This window comes from Aquarana catesbeiana, linkage group LG04 (genome assembly GCF_042186555.1).
Source record: "Aquarana catesbeiana isolate 2022-GZ linkage group LG04, ASM4218655v1, whole genome shotgun sequence".
NCBI lineage: Eukaryota > Metazoa > Chordata > Amphibia > Anura > Ranidae > Aquarana > Aquarana catesbeiana.
Window position 1 is genome coordinate 594592127 of NC_133327.1, and position 22476 is coordinate 594614602.

Below are 22476 nucleotides of genomic sequence, written 5' to 3' on the forward strand. Positions count from 1 at the left end.
TTTTTGTCACAAAGTTTTGAAAATTGAAAAAAGAAAAAAAAAAATTTTTTTTCTCGTCTTTCTTTATTTTCAAAAACAAATGAGAGCTGCAAAATACTCACCATGCCTCTCAGCAAATAGCTTGGGGTGTCTACTTTCCAAAATGGGGTCATTTGGGGGGGGGTTTGTGCCACCTGGGCATTCCATGGCCACCGAAACTGTGATAGGCAGTGAGGAGTAAAATCAAAAATGTACGCCCTTAGAAATCCTGAAGGCAGTGATTGGTTTTCGGGGTCCCGTACGCGGCTAGGCTCCCAAAAAGTCCCACACATGTGGTATCCCCATACTCAGGAGAAGCAGCTAAATGTATTTTGGGGTGCAATTCCACATATGCCCATGGCCTGTGTGAGCAATATATCATTTAGTGACAACTTTGTGCAAAAAAAAAAAAAAAAAAAATTTGTCACTTTCCCGCAACTTGTGTCAAAATATAAAACATTCCATGGACTCAACATGCCTCAAAGCAAATAGCTTGGGGTGTCTACTTTCCAAAATGGGGTCATTTGGGGGGGTTTTATGTCATCTGGGCATTTTATGGCCTTCAAAACTGTGATAGGTAGTGAGGAGTAAAATCAAAAATGTACGCCCTTAGAAATCCTGAAGGCAGTGATTGGTTTTCGGGGCCCCGTACAGCGGCTAGGCTCCCAAAAAGTCTCACACATGTGGTATCCCCATACTCAGGAGAAGCAGCTAAATGTATTTTGGGGTGCAATTCCACATATGCCCATGGCCTGTGTGAGCAATATATCATTTAGTGACAACTTTTTGTAATTTTTTTTTTTTTTTTTGTCATTGTTCAATCACTTGGGACAAAAAAAATGAATATTCAATGGGCTCAACATGCCTCTCAGCAAATTCCTTGGGGTGTCTACTTTCCAAAATGGGGTCATTTGTGGGGGTTTTGTACTGCCCTGCCATTTTAGCACCTCAAGAAACGACATAGGCAGTCATAAATTAAAGGCTGTGTAAATTCCAGAAAATGTACCCTAGTTTGTAGACGCTATAACTTTTGCGCAAACCAATAAATATACACTTATTGACATTTTTTTTACCAAAGACATGTGGCCGAATACATTTTGGCCTAAATGTATGACTAAAATTGAGTTTATTGGATTTTTTTTAGAACAAAAAGTAGAAAATATCATTTTTTTTCAAAATTTTCGGTCTTTTTCCGTGTATAGCGCAAAAAATAAAAACGGCAGAGGTGATCAAATACTATCAAAAGAAAGCTCTATTTGTGGGAAGAAAAGGACGCAAATTTCGTTTGGGTACAGCATTGCATGACCGCGCAATTAGCAGTTAAAGCGACGCAGTGCCGAATTGTAAAAAGTGCTCTGGTCAGGAAGGGGGTAAAACCTTCCGGGGCTGAAGTGGTTAATAAGTCACCGGGACCAGATGGCTTGCACCCGATTGTCCTTAAGGAACTCAGTCAATTGCCAGACCATTGTTCCTAATTCTTACGAACAGTCTACTGACTGGAATGGTACCAGCTGATTGGAGAAAAGCCAATGTAGCACCGATATTTAAAAAAGGACCAAGATATATCCCTGGGAGCTACTGACCAGTTAGCCTAACGTCAATAGTTTTCAAGCTCTTGGAGGGGATGATACGGGGCTATATACAAGATTTTAGTAATGAAAACGGTATCATTAGCAGTAATCAGCATGGATTCATGAAAAATTGTTCTTGCCAAACCAATCTATTAACCTTCTATGAGGAGGTGTGCAGCCATCTAGATAAAGGAAGGCCTGAAGATGTGGTGTATCTGGATTTTGCAAAAGCATTTGATACAGTTCCCCATAAACGTTTACTGTACAAATTAAGTTCTGTTAGCATGGACCAAAGGGTGAGTACATGTATTGAAAACTGGCTACAGGGGAGAGTTCAGAGGGTAGTGATAAATGGGGAGTACCCGGAATGGTCCGGTGTGGAAAGTGGGGTCCCCCAGAGTTCTGTCCTGGGACCAATTCTATTTAATTTATTCATAAACGACCTGGAGGATGGGATAAACAGCTCAATCTCGGTATTTGCGGACAATACTAAGCTAAGCAGGGCAATCATTTCTCTGCAGGATGTGGAATCCTTGCAAGAAGATCTGAAAAATTCAATGGGGTGGGCAACTACATGGCAAATGAGGTTTGATGTAGAAAATGTAAAATAATGCATATGGGTGTCAAAAATATGAATGCAATCTACTCATTAGGGGGAGAACCTCTGGGGGAATCTAGGATAGAAAAGGACCTGGGGGTCCTAGTAGATGATAGGCTCAGCAATGGCATGCAATGCCAGGCTGCTGCAAGCAAAGCCAACAGAATATTGGCATGCATTAGAAAGGGGATTACCTCCAGAGATAAAACGATAATTCTCCCAATCTGCAAGACTCTGGTCCGGCTGCACCTGGATTATGCCGTCCAGTTCTGGGCACCAGTCCTCAGGAAGGATGTACTGGAATTGGAGGGAGTCCAGAGAAGGACAACAAAGCTAATAAAGGGACTGGAGGACCTTAGTTATGAGGAAAGATTATGAGAATTGAACTTATTCTCTCTGGAGAAGAGACGCTTGAGAGAGGATATGATTTCAATGTACAAATACCGTACTGGTGAATCCAAAATAGGGATAAAACTTATCTGCGAAAGGGAAATTAAAAAGACATGTGGCCATTCACTAAAATTAGAAGAGAACCTGTTTAACCCCTTCCCGCCGAGCGTACGCAGATGTGCGTACTCGGCTTTCCGGGGCTATACCGGGATGATGCCCACAGCTGCAGGCATCATCCCGGTACTGTTTTTTAGAGCTGGCGATCGGCTATCCAGTTATAACAACCGACGCGGTTAAAAGCCGTTCGGCTGTTATACCGGAGGAGCGGGAGGGGACGCCTCCCCTCCCGCCACTCTTACCAGGCCTCCCGTTCCATCGGGAGGCCCGATGACCACAGCTTCGTTCCAGCCTCCTAATCGTAAACACAGAAGCGACGTCATGACATCACTTCCCGTTTACTCGGCTGCCAATGGCGCCAGTTTAAAAAAAATACACAGTATTCAGAATCGCCGTTTTCGGCAATCTGAATACTGTGAAGTGCAAACGAGGGATCGGGGGTCTTTTAGACCCCCGATCCCTCCATAAAGTCACCACCTATTACTGTCACAAGGGATGTTTACATTCCTTGTGACAGCAATAAAAGTCATACAAATTTTTTTTTTTTTTTAAAACACGATTTATAAATATAAAAATAAATAAAATAAATAAGAAAAAAAAATTTTTAAATTGCCCCCGTCCCTGCGAGCTCGCGCAGCAAAGAAAATGCATACGGAAGTTGCGCCCGCATATGTAAATAGTGTTTAAATCACACATGTGAGGTATCGCCGTGATCGTCAGAGCGAGAGCAACAATTCCAACACTAGGCCTCCTCTGTAACTCTAACCTTGTAACCGTAAAAAAAAGATTTTTAGGTACTGTAGTTTGTTTCCATTCCACGAGTGCGTGCAATTATAAATCGTGACATGTTTGGTATCTATTTACTCGGCGTAACATCATCTTTCACATTATACAAAAAAATTGCGGTAACTTTACTGTTTGTTTTTTTTTTTTAAATTCATGAAAGTGTCCCTTTTCCCAAAAAGTTGCGCTGCACAAATACCGTGACACATAAAATATTGCATGTTTGGGAGCTCTAAGTAATTTTCTAGCAAAAAAAAACTGATTTTAACTTGTAAACACCAAATTTCAAAAATAGGCTTAGTCATGAAAGGGTTAACCTTAAACTGCGTAGAGGGTTCTTTACTGTAAGAGCAGTAAGAACGAGGAATTCTCTTCCACAAGCAGTGGTTTCAGCAGGGAGCATAGATAATTTTAAAAAACTATTAGATAGGCACCTAAACGACCTTAACATACAGGGATATACAATATAATACTGACATAAAAGCACACACACACAGGTTGGACTTGATGTCTTTTTTTCAACCTCACCAACTATGTAACTATGTCAAACTTGCTTAGGCATCTAGATTTGTTTTAACCCTAGGTGCAAAGGGGTGCAATTCATTGGTCTCACAGTGGTGGTCTGGTGCAGAAGGTGTTGGCAGTGGAAAGGAAATCTCAGTCCTCTTTTGTCGTCAGTCTGTTTTTTTCCGACAAAATGGTATTGATTAAAGTCTGCCTCCTTGCAAAAAACACATACAACCATAACAAAAAATAAATAAAAAATAGAAACGTCTAAGGACTTGTTCAGGAGGACGTACTTAAAGTGGAGCTCCCCCAAAAAGAGGAAACTCATCCAGAAGTTCGGCCCCCCTTATCCTTCCCCTGCCGCTGGGCCATTCACAAAGCGCAGCAAGACTTCACTGCTGGTTTCTCTTTCCCTGACTTTTCATTTTCTTCTGAAGGAGCCTGGAGCTCCGCTTTAAGAATACATCAATGTGAGGACCGTCTTTGCCTGCACAGGGATGCACAGGTGTTCTTTGCCTCCCCATGCAGGCAGTCCCATTCATGTCCATTGAGACAGAGGCTGCACAGACACAGCCGCTGATCCCAATTTGACATCTGTGCAGATCCTCCAATGAAGTTAGTGCACCCATATAGCTGTCTTTAAATATTACACATTTTTCACTTTGATAAGTAAAATGAAAAAGTAAAAAGTTTCTTTTAATCATAAAATTATCAAAAACCCAATAAAACATCTAAAATGTTTGATTTTTCTTTATCTGAAAGCAGGATTCAAGCGAAAAAAAAAAAAAAAAAAAAAGGAGTACAAGAAGAGCCCTGTAGAGTGTAAAGCCAGCCATAGATGGACCCAGGGACCAGCTGGGATGCAATCTATCTATGGGCAGACTGATTGTACCCAAGTCAATCGATGGATTGGCTTGGGTACAATCAGCCTGCCCAAAGATACAACGAGCACTTCAGATATTCAGCATGTGATTAATGCCAGTGGCTATAGCTACTAGCAGTAATCACTGTGTTCTCCTGGCAGGGACAGCTGCCCATGAGTTTCCCCCTCCCCCCCACCAGGAGAACACAATAGCTCCGCAGAAGGGTTTCCACCTCAACACCGACTGTGTCGATGGGGGAATCAAGCCATTTTCTTTCACATAATCTATGGCTTGCTTACGACCCTTTAGGGCACTTGTAAATGATGGTGAGCGGTGGATGTTATCCTTTGATGTTATCTTTACATGGACAAGACTGGGGATTACCAAAACACTGTATTTTAAGTAAAAAGCAACTTTTAGCAGCCCCCGTGGACTGATGTACCAAAACAATGCTAGGGTGAGAAACTAAAGCCCCGTGCAAAGACTGTTCTGCCTTTAAGCATTTCACTGTGTATTTGCAAGCGATTTGAGTTTGCTCTTAAGGAGAGTCTGATGAAGCACATACCGAAAACAGTGAATGCCCTGAAGCTCCTGCTGTAAGACTTCCTGTGTTGTTGCTATTAAGTCCAGTGCCCCAACATAATCTGAGGTCGATAACAGCAGCTGTACAGTTGGCTGAGTCTGGTGCACTGTAGCCATTAATTTAAGTTTACTATACAATTTAATGCAGTTGTTTCTGGTCAGGGCTTGTCTTAGGATTTTCAGAGATCCCTCACACATGACTCTGTCTATCTGAGAAATCTTGTCACGCAGCATGGTAACAGCCTGTGAGGTCTTCCTGAGGTAGTCCTGCAGCTCGTGCTGAGAGGTCATAGCATGGAAAAAAGCGTCAGAGCGCAGCGAGATTTGCTGTGCAATGTTCACCTCGACAATGTCCAAGTAGTGGCTCAGCTGAAGAGGAAATGCACATAAACAATTAATAAATGTATTCATTATATGTCCATTACAGTTATTTATTTTATGTACATTTTTTGGTACGTACAGCTCTAGATTCATTGTGCAACGGCCATTGGTATAAAATATATAAATATTCTGTGTGGGATGCCGCACTAACTCAAAAGTAAACCATAAACATAGATGTGCTACTGAAAATGAACACAAATGAAATGAACTTTATATTTATCTATTCTATGTCATATATGAACTTTTCATCTTTATGCTCTTTGATTATGGATTTTTTTTAAAAATTTGGTCATTAGTGTTACCGGTAATTATTAGAAACACATCTATGTTTATGGTTCACTTTTGGGTTAGCGTGGCATCTCACACAGAATACTTATGATATGCATGTTATTTTATACATTTGTTGCTGCAGCTTTTTTTTTTTTTGCTTTATAAAATATATAAAACAATGTTCAAAAGAGATTTGGATGATGATAGATTTATCATAAACAGTGCAGTCAGGAATGCCATCAGCAACCTTCTTCTGATGCAATCCATTTTTAGACTGCACATTAGCATTCAAGTTATACACTGCAGTCCTCATTAAAATAACTGAGAGTCAGATCAGACATTTTTATTATCGTAAATGAGCTGGACTGAAAGTGGTAAAAGGACATACAGCATTATAGGTCAACTTCTGGTAAACAGCAAAACACAGGTGATCTGTTAAACCTGACAGAGGTTTGCCATTTTGCTCAACTAGTCTCATCTTTTAGTCACTTCTGCCACACGTTGCATGCCAGGTCAGTGATCTCACTTCTATTCACAGTAGAAATGCAGGTTAGTCATTGCTCCAGCCTTGCCATGCAGTTCGGACAATGAAGGAATATCATCATACTAATGAGGTCATCACATCACTTACTCATCCTGACAACACAGTCCTACTGTTACTGTCCAATGCATTGTAGCCTGCTCTGCAGAGGATAACAGAAAACCAATATAAAAGGAGGATTTATGTACTTACAGTATATGCGCAGGATTTCAAAATATATTTTAATGGATAAGTTCACCTTTCATAGCATGTTACATGTTACACCCATATTCGGGGTGTAACATGTTATGACTGCACCGACCCCCGCAACGCCGGCTCCCCTGTTGTGACAGCTAGTGGGGAATCTTCTCCCTGCTAGCTGTCAACATTTTGAAAAAAACACACCCATGCGGGGCTCTGCCCACCCGACTGTGTCACTCATTTACAGTTCTCTGTAAATGGAAAACTACAACGTCCGATAGCCTTTGCACCTGTCGGCTTGTAGTTTTCCATGAACTACCACGAAGCTGAGCGTTGACATTTCTTTCTGTCAGCATGTATTGGTTACCTCATATGATACACTGACAGATCTGCAGGATTCCTACATGCCACCAGCGATCTGCTGATCACTGGTGCAATGCTTTAAAGGCTTCTGAAACAAAAAAATAATGAGTGCACATTTATTTTCCCTGCAAAAAAAATGTGCATTAATTATTTTTTGTGAAAAGGTGAACTTATCCTTTAAATTTACACCAACTGAGTTTAATAGGTAATCCTATAGATCTGCTTGGAATTTAGCATATTTAGCAAAACTACCACTGGATTAGGCCCCTTTCACACGGACGGACCGTCTATCCGTTTTTCTTCCATCTGTCAATGGACTGCATTCCTATGGGCAAACAGATGACCATCCGTTACCATCCGTTAACCTCCGCTTCCGTTTCTTTTAACGTACAAGGCTACATCCAGATCCATCAAAACGGATATTAAGGCTCTGTTTCCACTACTGCGACTTGTTTTGCAACTTGACACATGTATTTCAATGGTCCCTGTTCTAATTGGTGCGACTCAAGTCGCAGCGTCTCCAAAAAAGGTTCTTGCACTACTTTGTTCCGTCTTCGGTGCAACTTGTTCTCCATAGAAAGGTATTAAGTCGCAATGCAGTCGCATGTACATGTCTGACACCACAACTTTGTTGCGACTTCCACGGAAGTCTACAGAAGCACATGATCCATGCTCCTCCCAAATACATCACTTCCTATATTGATGTATGTGAGTGTGGAAGACAGGAAGGGGAAATAACTAAGCAGGATAAGGAATTACATCACTCTGACTAAATCGCAGAACATCAAAGTTGCACAAAGTCGTTTTTAAAGTCGCATCAAATTGCAACATAAATCGCATTGTAAAGTCGCAGTGTAAATTGCGCGACTTTGGGGACGCAATAGTGGAAACAGAGCCTAACTGACAATGACTGTCAACATCCGATCTGTTTTGAAGAAATAATTCAAAGTTCATACTTTGACAAATAAAAAAACAAAGTGAAAAAAACTATTTTAAACGGGTTATGCAGAATAATAAAACGAAAACGGTTTTGAACATATCATGTGCTTTTGTGTCTTTTTATGTTATCAAAACACAATGAAAAAACCTAATTAATTAATTAATACATTTAAATTTGCACTGCATTATTTATATATATATTAGTACTGCCATGGAACTTCTCCTGATGGAGATAGAAAGTAGTCGGCAAATTGTTCAAGCATGGCAATGTAGGATGGGAGAAGCAATACTTTCTGGGTAATTTCCTTGAAGGCACAGAAACTGCTGTAAACGGATGAAAACGGATGTAAACGTGTACATTAACGGATGAAAATGGAGATTAACGGAACAGAAGACGGATGAAGCAACGGATAAGAACTGATACGTTTTTAACGTGGCTAAACTGATGGTGCCGTGTGAAAGGGTCCTTACAGAAACAGAACTCCAGATACACTGCTGACAAAAGCAGTCCTGTACACAAGCCCTCAGTCAAAACCCCTTAGTGCGCAGATCTCACATCTAGTGTATTAATATTAATTAATATTATACAGAATTTATATAGTACCAACAGTTTGTGCAGTGCTTTACAATGTTAGGGCAGACAGTACAGTTACAATACAATTCAATACAGGAGGAATCAGAGGGCCCAACTCGTTAGAGCTCACAATCTAAAAAAAATTTCCTACAATGTAAAAGCAAATACCAGTTTCATACTTTTTCTTGAAGCAATTTAGAGGATGCTGCATCTCTGCTTCCTTTTCCACCTGCACTGCTAAAATGGGACCAGGGCAAAACCGCATTAAATGTTAAGGAGTCATCCAAGGCAAAGTCTGGCTTCAAAAAAATCTGAAATTAAATCAAAATTAGCTCTTGAGACAGACAATTTCTTCAAAGATGCAAGTAATGTAGAATACACTATTTATATACTGTACAGTACAGGTTTTGGCTCTTCATCATCAAAGTAAAACAAAAAAGTCATAAATAAAAACAATACTTTTTTTTTTTTTTAGAACCAGAGTTAGTACTATAGCATCTTAGCCATTCAGGAACTTGCCTATTATATTTATCAATGAATGAAAGATGGCCTGATTGGCCAGGGGGTAGAGGCAGGGCAGATGCTATCACAAGTGACCATAGGGATAAAAGACGAGAGGAGACTTTTAATAACTTTAAAAAATTAAACACAGGGAGACGCAAGGGGGTGAAGTTTCTCTTTAACCGCTTTAATACCGGGTACTTTCACCCCCTTCCTGCCGCCCAGGCCAATTTTCAGCTTTCAGCGCTGCTGCACTTTGAATGACAATTGTGCGGTCGTGCAACACTGTACCCATATGACATTTTTATAATTTCTTTCACACAAATAGAGCTTTCTTTTGGTGGTAATTAATCACCACAGATTTTTTTTGCAAACTATACAAAAGAGACTGAAAATTTTGAAAAAAAAACAAAACAAAACTTTTCTTTGTTTCTGTTATAAAGTTTTGCAAATAAATAATCTTTCTTTATACATTTAGGCCAAAATGTATACTGCTACATTTCTTTGGTAAAGATACCACAAATCAGTGTATATTATTTAGTCTATAGGAAAGTCTACAAACAATGGTCTCTCTCTCTCTCTATATATACACATATATACACATACACACACATATATATACCAGTGGGGACGGAAAGTATTCAGACCCCCTTAAATTTTGCACTCTTTGTTATATTGCAGCCATTTGCTAAAATCATTTAAGTTCATTTTTTCCTCATTAATGTACACACAGCACCCCATATTGACAAAAAAATCACAGAATTGTTGACATTTTTGCAGATTTATTAAAAAAGAAAAACTGAAATATGACATGGTCCTAAGTATTCAGACCCTTTGCTGTGACACTCATATATTTAACTCAGGTGTTGTCCATTTCTTCTTATCATCCTTGAGATGGTTCTACACCTTCATTTGAGTCCTGCTGTGTTTGATTATACTGATTGGACTTGATTAGGAAAGCCACACACCTGTGTATATAAGACCTTAGTGCCGGTTCACACGGGGGCGACTTGTCAGGCGACCTAGTCGCCTGACAAGTTGCCTCCCGTTCTGTACAATGGAACCGTTCTAATTGGAGCGACGCAAGTCGCTCCGACTTAGAAAAAGGTTCCTGTACTACTTTGGGGGCGACTTGCATAGACTTCTATACAGGTGAGGCGACCTGCAAGTCGTGCCGCCCCTAGTGTGAACCGAGCCTTACAGCTCACAGTGCATGTCAGAGCAAATGAGAATCATGAGGTCAAAGGAACTGCCTGAAGAGCTCAGAGACAGACTTGTGGCAAGGCACAGATCTGGCCAAGGTTACAAAAAAATTCTGCTGCACTTAAGGTTCCTAAGAGCACAGTGGCCTCCATAATCCTTAACCACTTCATTACCCACGTATTGTAAAATGACGTCCACAGATGTCCGCCGGGCACCCGCGATTGCCAGTTAACCGGGCAGGACCGTGGATCTGTGTGTGTAAACACACAGATCCACGTTCTGTCAGTTGAGAGGAGACCGATCTGTGTTCCCAGTACAGAGGAACACTGATCGGTCTCCTCCCCTTGTGCGTCCCCTCCCCCTACAGTTATAATCACTCCCCTAGGAAACATTTAACCCTTCGTCTCCCCCTAGTGGTTAACCCCTTCCCTGCCTGTCACATTTATACAGTAATCAATGCAATTTTATAGAATTGATCGCTGTATAAATGTGAATGGTGCCAAAAATGTGTCCTAAGTGTCCGATGTGTCCGCCATAATGTCGCAGTCACGAAAAAAATAGCGATCGCCGCTATTACTAATAAAAAAATAAATAAAATAATTTTTCTTAAAAAATGCCATAAATCTATCCCGTATTTTGTAGACGCTATAACTTTTGCACAAACCAATCAATATACGCTTATTGCGATTTTTTTTTACCAAAAATATGTAGAATACATATCGGCCGAAACTGGAGGAAAAAAAATGTTTGTTTTTTTTTTTAAATTGGGATATTTATTACAGCAAAGAGTAAAAAATATTGTGTTTTTTTTTTAAATTGTCGCTCTTCTTTTGTTTATAGCGCAAAAAATAAAAACCGCAGAGGTGATCAAATACCACCAAAAGAAAGCTCTATTTGTGGGGAAAAAAGGACATTAATTTTGTTTGGATGCACGTCGCACGACCGCGCAATTGCCGTTTAAAGTGCGACAGCGCTGAAAACTAAAAATTGGTATGGGAAGGAAGGGGGTGAAAATGCCCTGTATTGAAGCGGTTAAATGGAAGACGTTTGGGATGACCAGAACCCTTCCTAGAGCTGGCTGTCCGGTCAAACTGAGCTATCAGCGGAGAAGAGCCTTGGTGAGAGAGGTAAAGAAGAACCCAAAGATCACTGTGGCTAAGCTCCAGAGATGCAGTCGGGAGATGGGAGAAAGTTGTAGAAAGTCAACCATCACTGCATCCCTCCACCAGTCGGGGCTTTATGGCAGAGTGGCCCGACGGAAGCCTCTCCTCAGTGCAAGACACATGAAAGCCGGCATGGAGTTTGCTAAAAAATACCTGAAGGACTCCAAGATGGTAAGAAATAAGATTCTCTGATCTGATGAGACCAAGATAGAACTTTTTGGCCTTAATTCTAAGCGGTATGTGTGGAGAAAACCAGGCACTGCTCATCACCTGTCCAATACAGTCCCAACAGTGAAGCATGGTGGTGGCAGCATCATGCTGTGGGGGTGTTTTTCAGCTGCAGGGACAGGATGACTGGTTGCAATCGAAGGAGAGATGAATGCGGCCAAATACAGGGATATCCTGGGTGAAAAACTTCTCCAGAGTGCTCAGGACCTCAGACTGGGCCGAAGGTTTACCTTCCAAAAAGACAATGACCTTAAGCACACAGCTAAAATAATGAAGGAGTGGCTTCACAACAACTCAGTGACTGTTCTTGAATGGCCCAGCCAGAGCCCTTACTTAAACCCAATTGAGCATCTCTGGAGAGACCTAAAAATGGCTGTCCACCAACTTTTACCATCCAACCTGATAGAACTGGAGAGGGTCTGCAAGGAGGAATGGCAGAGGAAATCCAAATCCAAATCCAGGTGTGAAAAACTTGTTGCATCTTTCCCAAAAAGACTCATGGCTGTATTAGATCAAAAGGGTGCTTCACTACAACCAAAACAAAAGTCCGACATCCTTATCCTAGCCCACACATCCTCCAGAGCATCTAGGCTTGCAGAAGTGAACTATAAACTATTAACAAGGTGGCACTACACGCCAGTTATTTTACAGAAGCTTTTCCCACAGACCTCCCCATTGTGTTGGAGGGGATGTGGAGAAAGGGCGACTCACGCCCATATTTGGTGGTTCTGTTTCCTGATCCACCCATTTTGGCTGACCATTTTACATTGGATTAAAGAGATACAAGGGTGGGAGGTTCCCAATGACCCGTGGTATGTCTTGTTCCATTGTTCAGGTAAACCAATCGGACCATATAAAAGATCAATCACTCCACACTTACTTAATGCTGCAAAGGCACTTATTCCTCTATACTGGAAAAAAACTTCCATTCCAACATTGCGTAAATGGATAATGAAAGTGGATCATGTCTACTATACGGAAGACATAACCCTCACTTTAAAAAACAAAATCGGACCTTGCTAAAAAAGTGTGGTCCAGTTGGTTTGTCTTCAAATATACCACCGCATATGCTGATATTATGTCTCATCCTGAGTGAGGTATATATAGATCTTAATACCAATGTTTCTGGGATTATGGACCTAGACAGACTCACACCCCTCCCCTCCTTCCCTCACTTACCCCATCCCCTCCCCACCTTTTTCCCCAGCCCACCTTCTTACCTCTTCTTCCTCCTCTTCACTTCTTCCTTTTCGTTCTTTTTTCTTTTCCCTTTCTTTTCCTTTCCTCTTTATTTTATTTTATTGTGATGTTATATGAAGAAGTATGCTTTTATTTGTCACTATACTTGTCATGTGTTCTTTGAGCCACTTTTATATGTGAAATGGATGTTATTTGACATATTGAACAAAGTATGCTTTTTATACTCTGTCTATTTCTTTCAATAAAAACTAATTAAACAAAAAAAAAAGGGTGCTTCTACTAAATACTGAGCAAAGGGTCTGCATACTTAGGACCATGTGATATTTCAGTTTTTCTTTTTTAATAAATCTGCAAAAATGTCAACAATTGTGTGTTTTTCTGTCAATATGGGGTGCTCTGTGTACATTAATGAGGAAAAAAAATGAACTTAAATGATTTTAGCAAATGGCTAAAAATATAACAAAGAGTGAAAAATTGAAGGGGGTCTGAATACTTTCCGTCCCCACTGTATATATCATTCAGTCCAATTTCTTGAGGCCTGAAAACACCAGGACAGTATAAATATCTGCCAAATTTTGGAAAGCAGACAGTCCAAGGTATTTAGTAAGAGGCATGGCGAGTTTTTTTTTTTTTTTTTTAAGTTGTGGTTTGTTTTTTTGTCACAATTTTTGTGGAAAATGAAGAAATTAAAGAAAAAATTGTTTTTGCACAATTTTTTGGAGACTGTCACCAGTGCGGTACAGGGTCATCATATAACTGTTGAAGCGGTGATCAGGGATACTGACTGGTGACACTATGTAAGAAAATAGAGTTAGGTACCTGGTAACTCTTTTTCTAAGAACTCTTCCAGGGCAGCATCGAGAGATAGGCTCCTCCTCCCTGAAACAGGAAACACATTAGTCCACCATTATAAATTTCACAGTCTTACCTGCGTGCATCAGTTGTATTAAAGCACCAAAAGAAAATCTCAGTAAGCTTAAAGCTCCCTCATTGTACCTGGTATTTGTCGTTTAAGGGTGGGAACTAGTGCTGCCCTGGAAGACTTCTTAGAAAAAGAGTTACCAGGTACCCAACTCTATTTTCTCGAATCGTCTTCCAGGGCAGCATCCGAGAGGATGTATCAAGCAATACTTACTAGGGTGGGGGTAGAGACTGGAGCACCTTGCGACCAAATGCCTGGTCTTGGTCAGACAGCTGGTCTATACAATAGTGCCTTGCGAAGGTACTGAAGCTCGACCATGTCGCTGCCCTGCAGATCTGCTCCGGAGTTGTCCCTGCTTTCTCTGCGACCGAGGTTGCCCAGGCTCTGGTTGTGTGTGCTCTGATCCCACTTGGAGGAGTGAGGTTTTGTGTCTCATAGGTCATCTGTATGGCCATTCTTATCCATCTGCTGATGGTATTCTTGGATGCCTGTTTCCCCTTGTTAACTCCCGCATAGAGGACAAAAAGAGAGGTCGTTCTTTGCCAATCCTTCGTTCTTTTGAGGTATGTTATGAGTGTGTTTCTTACATTGAGTTTGTTGTAAGTGTCTCTTTTTTGCTGTCCATAGTTTTTGGAAGCGAAGGGATGATGACATTTTGGGTTCTATGGAATGTTGAAGAGACCTTGGGTAGAAAGGCCGGGTCTGGCGAGATAATTATTTTGTCTAAATGTATTAGGCAGTATGGTTCTATTATAGACAGGGCTTGGATTTCCCTCACTCTTCTGGCCGATACTAGGGCCACAAGAAGTGCAGTTTTTAGAGTGAGTTTTTTGTCTGAGCTATCTTCCATCCATCTTCCTGTCAGGCGGACCTGAATGGACGCTCCATAGACCTCTATGGAGCGTCGGATGTCAGCGGTGACATGTCCGCTGAAATGCGACCCGCTCTGATCCGAAAAAGTGTGACGGAGGAAAATCCTACTTTTCCATCCGTCTGCGGATCGGATCGGGTGACAATGGACTCTACGGTTCGTCTTCATCCGATCCCCCATAGGAGAGAGCGGAGCTCTGACAGGTCCGTCCCTGCACAGTGTGCAGAGACAGACCTGTCATCTGCCTGCACAGCGTGGATTGACGGAGCGATCCCCCCGCTGAGCAGAGCGGGCTCTGTACACGGACATGTCCATGTGAAAGAGCCCTAAGAAATGAGGTATGAAGCTGCGCTTCATATATTTTAAAATGCATATACAGCGGTGGGCACTTAATGGATTATAACTGCATTTTTTACCACACGGGTATTTTAACAGCAGTATGTAGAGTACAAATGTGTTTGTACTCTACATACACTGGCCCCTACACGTGCTCTGTGCTTCCCGGCTATTTCTGTGTATTTCCCAGCTCCCCCCCCCCACTATTTGCACATTGCACTGTGATAAGGCCCCTTTGACACGGGATGGATCCGTGATGATCCGCCCCGTGAACATCCGTTTGCTCAGCGGGGATCAACGGAGCGATCCGGTGGATGACAGGGAGGTCCCTGCACACTGTGCACTTGTGCAGGGACCGCCCTGTCAAATCTCCGCTCTCCCCTATGGGGGGAAAGAATGAACACAGACCGTTTCATCTGATCCGATCTGCAGACGGACAGAAAAATAGGATTTTCCTCCGTCTGCAGAATCGGACCATAGCGGGGACGGATGATATCGGGTGTCATTGGATGTTCATCAGCTGACACCCGCTATCCCATAGGGATGTATGTCCGTATTTCATCCGAAATGAAATGCACGTGTGAAAGGGGCCTAACTCCTAGTGTGCTAGAAGGTGCAAATGGGGGAGCCCAGAGAAATGTCATCACAGACACAGTAGTACAGGGAACTTCACAGGGCTGTTTGTCAGTTGTGGATTCTAAGCCTTCCTGACCTCCCAGCAGCCGTGTGTGTGAATTCCTGTACCCTGTAGTGCACCGGATTAGTGCACTTTTTAAAGTGGCGTTCCACCTGTTTTTTAGTTTAATAAAAGTCAGCAGCTACAAAAAGTGTAGCAGCTGACTTTTAATAATCAGACATTCACCTGTCTCACGGTCCATCGATGCGGCCGCACGGAGCCTCACTCCTCTCCCCGGTGCCGTCATATCTACTGTGAGCAGTGACACCCCGCCCGTGATAGCGTATGGCTTCACGGTCAGGCACGCACTGCGCTCTGCCATTGGCCAGCCAATCTTCTGGGACCTGTGTTGTGTCCCAAAAGATCGCTGGCAGGGAGGGGCCGCATAGTAAATTTTTTGTTTATTAAAAGTCAGCAGCTACAAAAAAAAGTGTATCTTCTTTCTGACTTTTAATAAAAAGACACTCACCTATCCCACAATCCAGCGACGTGGCCACCCAAACCCCCCCCATTCTCTCCCCTGCCTGTCCACGGCGCTGGCAATACTACTGTGGGCATTTGGCTGTGACAGCTTGCAGCTTCACAGCCTGGTGCGCATGTCTCACTGCGCTGTCCTTCATAGCCGGGCAATCTTCTGGGACCTGTGATGTGTCCCAGAAAATTGCAGGGAGGAAGGGCCGCCTAGGCGGCCCAAATGGAAGTGGGAGCGCGTCAGTAATCATGATGCATCGCGGAATCGAATCGTTGACCAAATAATCGTAATCGAATCGTGAGACCAGTGAAGATGCGCACCCCTACTGCCCATAGTAGGATTGTTTCTGTCAGCCTCATCAAGCTTTGGGACTTTGTCCCTCCTTGCCTGTTTAGGTATGCCACAGTCGTGGCGTTGTCCGATTGTACTTTTACGTCTCTCCCCTGTATTGCTGGTTTGAAGGCTTTTAATGCTTCCCCCACAGCTTTTAGCTCTCTCATGTTTGAGGAGGCTTGGGACCATATGGAACTCCATTTTCCCTGTGTGCAGAGGCCCTCCATGTATGCCCCCCAGCCTAGGATGCTGGCATCGGTGGTAATCCTGACTGGGTCGGATTGAGTCCATTTGCGGCCTTTGATGTATCGAAGCGAATTGAGCCACCATTGGAGTGTTTGTTTGACTGTGGTCGGAACAGGAATGGACTTGTCCAGGGATGAGTGGCTGCCATCACCACTGGGACAGAATGTAATTCTGTAGAGGTCTCATGTGAATCTGCGCCCAGGTGATGGCTGAGATTGATAACGTCATCAGTCCTAGCACTGCCATTCCTTGTCTGATTGTAATGGCGTTGGTCCCTCTTAGAGAGGTTACTGCCTGCATGATTTTTTCATTCTTTTCTTCCGTTAGGAAGGTTTTGGTTAGTTTGGAGTCCAGTATATAGCCCAAATATACCACTCTCTGGCTTGGGGTCATCTGTGATTTTTCTGCATTCACTATCTATCCCAGGTTTTGCAGATAAGACATACTTGTGCGCAGGTTGTTCTCTAGGGTTTCTGGTGAATCTGCAAAGAACAGTAGATCGTCTAGGTATGGTATTATGCCAATGCCTTGTTGTCTTAGACCTTTTAGCGCTTCTGCCATTATCTTTCAAAAGATTCTGGGTGCCGAAGAGATGCCGAAAGGGAGAGCTGTATATTGCAGGTGCAGAGTGGTTGCTGGAACTTGTATTGGGAACCTCAGGAATTCTTGATGATCCTCCTTTATGGGGACATGTAGGTAGGCATCCTGTAGGTCTATTGTCGCCATAAATGTCTCCCGTGGTAGGATGTTTCTGATCGAGTAAATAAGACTCCATTCTGAATTTTTTGTATTTTATTCCTCTGTTGAGTGGCTTGAGGTTCAGTACGAGCCTTAGCTTGCCTGACAGTTTTTTCTTTGCAAAGATATGGGAATAAACCCCCCTTTGTTCCCCTTCTTGAGGTACATGGCGAATCACTTTCTGATCCAGTAGATTATATAAAATATAAGTAGATTATAAAAAATATATATAAAAGTACACTTTTATATATATTTTTTTCACTTTTTACCTAGAGTCTACAGGTGTGTTAGCTGCTATCCTGGTGTTTTCTTTGGTTTAGCGCAGCGCTGTACATATCCATTTATTTGTTGATCCAGTAGATTCTCCAGGGACTCTAAAAAGGCCTTTGCTCAATCTTCATCCTTTGTTAGCATGGTTACTAGGTACTTGGTTGGGGGGCGGGTGGAAAATTCTTTTGTGTAGCCATCCGTTATGGTGCATATGATGAATTTGTTTTTTGTTGCTTCCACCCATTGGTGGGAAAAAGCTGAGAGTCTGCCCCCCACCTGATGACAGTCATTGTTTTTTGTTCTTTGGATTAGGAGGCTTGAGGATGAATTCACCCTTGCCTTTTTTGTTTTGTTGTCCCCAGCGCTTCTTTGTTCCCGGCTTGTTGAATTTTTTGAATTGCCAAAAGGGCGCCTTCCCTTGTTTGTTTTTCGTTTGGGGAAAACCCTTGTCCTTTGCTGCGGTCCTGTCTAGTACTGTTTATAGTTCAGGCCCGAACAGTAGGTCTCCAGTGAATGGAATTCCGCACAGTCTGTTCTTAGAAGGGGTATCACCTCCCCAAGATTTCAGCCACAGGGCTCTTCGGGCTGAGTTAAGTAGCGCTGGGGCCCTTGAAGATATTCTGATGGTTTTAGCTGAGGCATCTGCTAGAAAAGCTGCTGCTCTGGTTAGTGTAGGGATGGTTTTTATTAATTCTTCCCTAGGTGTGTCACTTTCCAGTAGTTCCTGAAGCTGGGTTAACCAGATTAGCAAGGTGCGGGCTGTGCAGGTGGAAGCTATTGCCGGATTCAGGTTCGCAGCCCCTGCTTCTCAGGCCCTCTTTAAAAGGGCTTCTATTTTCTTGTCCATGGGGTTGCTTAAGGTACCCGCGTCATCAAAGGCCAAGTCAGATTTATTTGTGACCTTTGCCAGAGAGGCATCCACTTAGGGGCATTTAGCCCAGGTTTTGGTGTCTGTCTCTGCAAATGGATATTTGCGTTTGACCGCAGCTGGTATGAAGAGTTTTGCTATAGCTTTGAGAAGGTTATCCGTGTCTTCTGAGAGAAACAAGTTGCCCTCTGAAGCCGGATCTTCCTCCTCAGAGTCTGAGCAAAGTCCATCCTCCGATTCAGACTGTTCGGATTCGTCCGAATCCTCCTCTGGTTCCTGTCGTTCTGCCTGTTCCCTGAAGGAATGCATGTCCCGCTGGTAAATGGTGTACTGGCCTGACTGGCATTTGTTAGCAATTCTAACTTCTCAATTGCTGAGCGTAGCGGTGCCATGGTGCTCTTTATCTCTTTTTTAAAAGAGCTGAGTAGATCTCTCAGGTAACCTTGCGACTCTTTGGCCACCATTTTGTCTATGCATTTTTGGCATAGGGTTTTTTTCCATTCAGGTGAAAACCGGGGGCTGCACGAAGCACATGTTTTGTTGCTTTTCGTTTTCCTTTCCTTTGGGGTCCTTGCCTGAAATCAAGCACAAAAAGGTCCCTGTGAGGAAGGTGGTTAAAGACTGCCTGTAAATGGGCAGTTTTTTCAGTGAGGTTAAGACAGAGGTGAACCTGGAGTATTCTGGCTTACCTTGGAGCTGTCCTGGCTTGCAGGATCTGCAGGGCAGGGTGGAGAAGCATCAGACATGGTCAGCCACCAGGATCCTCTGCTTAGAGGAGCCTTTTAACTGCTTCCTGCTTAAGCTCCGGCCCCGCCCCCAGCTGACCCCGTGCAGGTTGGTGGATGTAACTGCACAGGCCGCTGTTGCTGGTGTCCGCCTTCCTGAGATTTCATTAGGGAGGGGGACTCTGCTGCTTTTTTTTTTAAATATATATATATATATTTTTTTTTAATATTTCTTTTTTTTAAATTCCCGCCTCCTGGAAGTGATGTCACCAGAAGTACCCGCTCTGTATTTCCCCCTAGAAGTCCCCAGACTCCGGGAAAATGGGAAACGCGTGACCGGAAGTGATGTTTTTCCGGCATCTTGGTACACCCAGCAGAACCTCCACGAGGAAAGGAGCCGGCTCTGCTGGATGCAGTGGAACGCTGATGGCGGCGCTAACACGGTGGAGGCAAGCAGATGGTAGCTAGGTAAACAGAGTAAAAAAGCTGACACCTACCTGCGCGGCGCCATCTGTGGGATCCAGTGTTGCCTGAGGTCAGGGGCAAAACAGATCACCAGCCATCGAGTTTGAAGCAGCAGCAGGCCCCTCCAGCATGCGGTATAGGGAAAAATGCCAAAGCATTTGTTTCAGGTTGGGGGGATGATTGCAGACCCCTCTGTAGGGGTCAAATCTCAGGCAGAGCAAGTTTTTTGCTCAAATTTGCTGCTCCTACTTGCCCTCCCAAGGCCCGCTGGGCTGAATGGGATGCTGGCAGGGGGTCTCCTGCAACTAGCACAGAGACAAGGTAAAATAATAAACGTTTCTTTGCAGCTCCTGTGGGTCTGGAGGAAACACAAACAACTGAGGCACGCAGGTAAGACTGTGAAATTTATAACGGTGGACTAATGTGTTTCCTGTTTCAGGGAGGAGGAGCCTATCTCTCAGATGCTACCCTGGAAGACGATTCGAGGAAAAAAAAAAAAAAAGATAAAAAAAGTGTTTTAATAATTTTATTTCAAGTTTTAAATAATTTTTATTACATTTTTTTACATTTTTTTTTTAACATAAAGTGACCATAGCAATACAGTGTTATCACAGTAACACTGTATTACTCTGGGGAGGTGATCAGGATTTTTTTTTTTCACACCATGACTGCTTAAAAACTGTGAATTATTTAGAGTTATATGCAACCATTTTTTTCTGAAAAAAAACTACACAATCAGGGTTTACTATTGTGATTAGCTGTGTCACATGACGTCCTCCCAGAACAACAGTGCTCCCGCCTGGCCGTCATTTTACAATTGGCCGGGGCAGGAAGTAGTTAATCCATCAATATATCTGCCCTGTCAGCTGTCAGTTCCAATGTCTATTCCAGACATAAATGTCTGCAGCCTTGGGGAGAGACCAGGAAGTCTCAGCTGTCTTTTTTTTAGTTGGCACTATCTCAGTGCTGAGTAGCTTTCAACATGGAGTGGGCAGAAAAAGACTTACACTTAAACAAAAAAATTATTTTACAAAAGCTAAAAGTGCAATGTATGCTAAACTGGTATTTTGTCATACAATGTTACTGCTGAATACTAAAAGAAAACTGAAGAAAATAATGTTACCTTAGGTACTTGTTCCAGATCTGCCCTAGATTTATTTACTGAAAGAAAAAAAAACAATATAACACAGATGACATTGATATTCTGATTTGCAACATGACCACATACATTTGTTGTTTGCATTATTTTTCTAAGTAAATACATTTATATGTAAATTAAATATTGTAGCTGGCATTTTGTAGGCACAACATGCTTATATTTTATTTACTATTCACAAGCAGACTGCAGGGGCTCTAGAAGCAAAATGCTAAACTGATTTTTATACAGCACAAAGCATGAAGGTCAGCAGGTGACTGTGTGTATGCAGAGTGCAGAGGGACATGCAGAGCTCCGCAGTACACGGCTCAGGTTACTCATTTCCTGCATTATTCAGTACTGAACCACTTCATGTGCTGAAGAGAAACTGAACCCTATCTAGGGAAGCTTTTACAAATAACAAATATGTAAGAAAAGTCTGAAAAACAACCAACGAAAACTAAATGTAAAAGATATAAACAATTATAGACGTTTGTATCTGCTGCAACGAATACATACCATGTGAATGGGAAAATGCAGTCCTATTGTAATCATCCTTAGAAGGACATATCGTCTTCAGCTTTTCATGACTTTTTTCTCTCTTAGGGATTAGCACAAAGAATATTTATCGATTAAAAAAATGAAAAAAAAAACGGACTAAAGTGTGCAAATTGTTTTAATATGAAACATGGCATCAGAATATTGTATTGACTACTACCCGCCAAGGGTATGTATACATGTGGCCTCAAGGAAGTGGGTCCGCATATATGTGCTATTGAGTTTGTGCTGGGAGCGCGCTTTACAGCGCGCTCCCAGCACAGAGCCAGAGTTGTCACCGACAGCTTCGAGTCTCATACTAACGATCGAGAACCAGAACGACAGGTTCCTGATCACCTAATTGTTGGGATAGCCTGTGATTGGCTATCACAGTGATCAGTCACTGTGCAGCCTGCCCTATGTTTTTTCTTTTTTGGAATTTATTTTTTTCTCCTTGCTAGAGGAGAAAATTGTAAACAAAACAAAACAAAAAAAAAAAAAAAGAGTGTGTAAAATACAATAAATAAAGATCAAATAGTTAGATCATTGTTTGATCTAGGACAGTGTCAAGGGTCATGCTTAAAATCAGTGTCAGGGTCAGTGTATTTTAGGTAGGATTTAAAAAAACAGCATTGTTTCATTTATTATCAGTGCCAGTGTGTTTTAGGTAAGATTGAAAAATGCACACAATTGTTTTTTGGGCCCTACTAAATGAATATACAGATACTATATATGGTATCGCTGCAATCATCAGCAGTAGAATTTATTTTGGGTTGTTCTTTGGTGGTAGGCTAAGATAACAGCAATAAACATACAGCTAAATTAAATAAAATATAATTTTTTTACTTTTGGTGCCAGTTTCACTTTGATCATCAAAAACATTTTGAAGATATCTATTACTATTTACCAC

At 42.2% G+C, this 22476-nt stretch overlaps 1 protein-coding gene across 1 annotated transcript in view; it reads right to left on the reverse strand.

Annotated features, from left to right (window-relative positions):
* The window catches only part of VPS54 (VPS54 subunit of GARP complex), a 226758-nt gene that overhangs the window by 118479 nt on the left and 85803 nt on the right, over nt 1-22476 (reverse strand). Inside the window, exons 4-7 of the mRNA XM_073628190.1 lie at nt 21549-21630; nt 21018-21055; nt 8857-8988; nt 5413-5798 (exon numbers count right to left, since the gene is read on the reverse strand). Coding sequence (XP_073484291.1) covers nt 5413-5798; nt 8857-8988; nt 21018-21055; nt 21549-21630 — 638 coding nt within the window. The remainder of the gene's footprint in view (nt 1-5412; nt 5799-8856; nt 8989-21017; nt 21056-21548; nt 21631-22476) is intronic.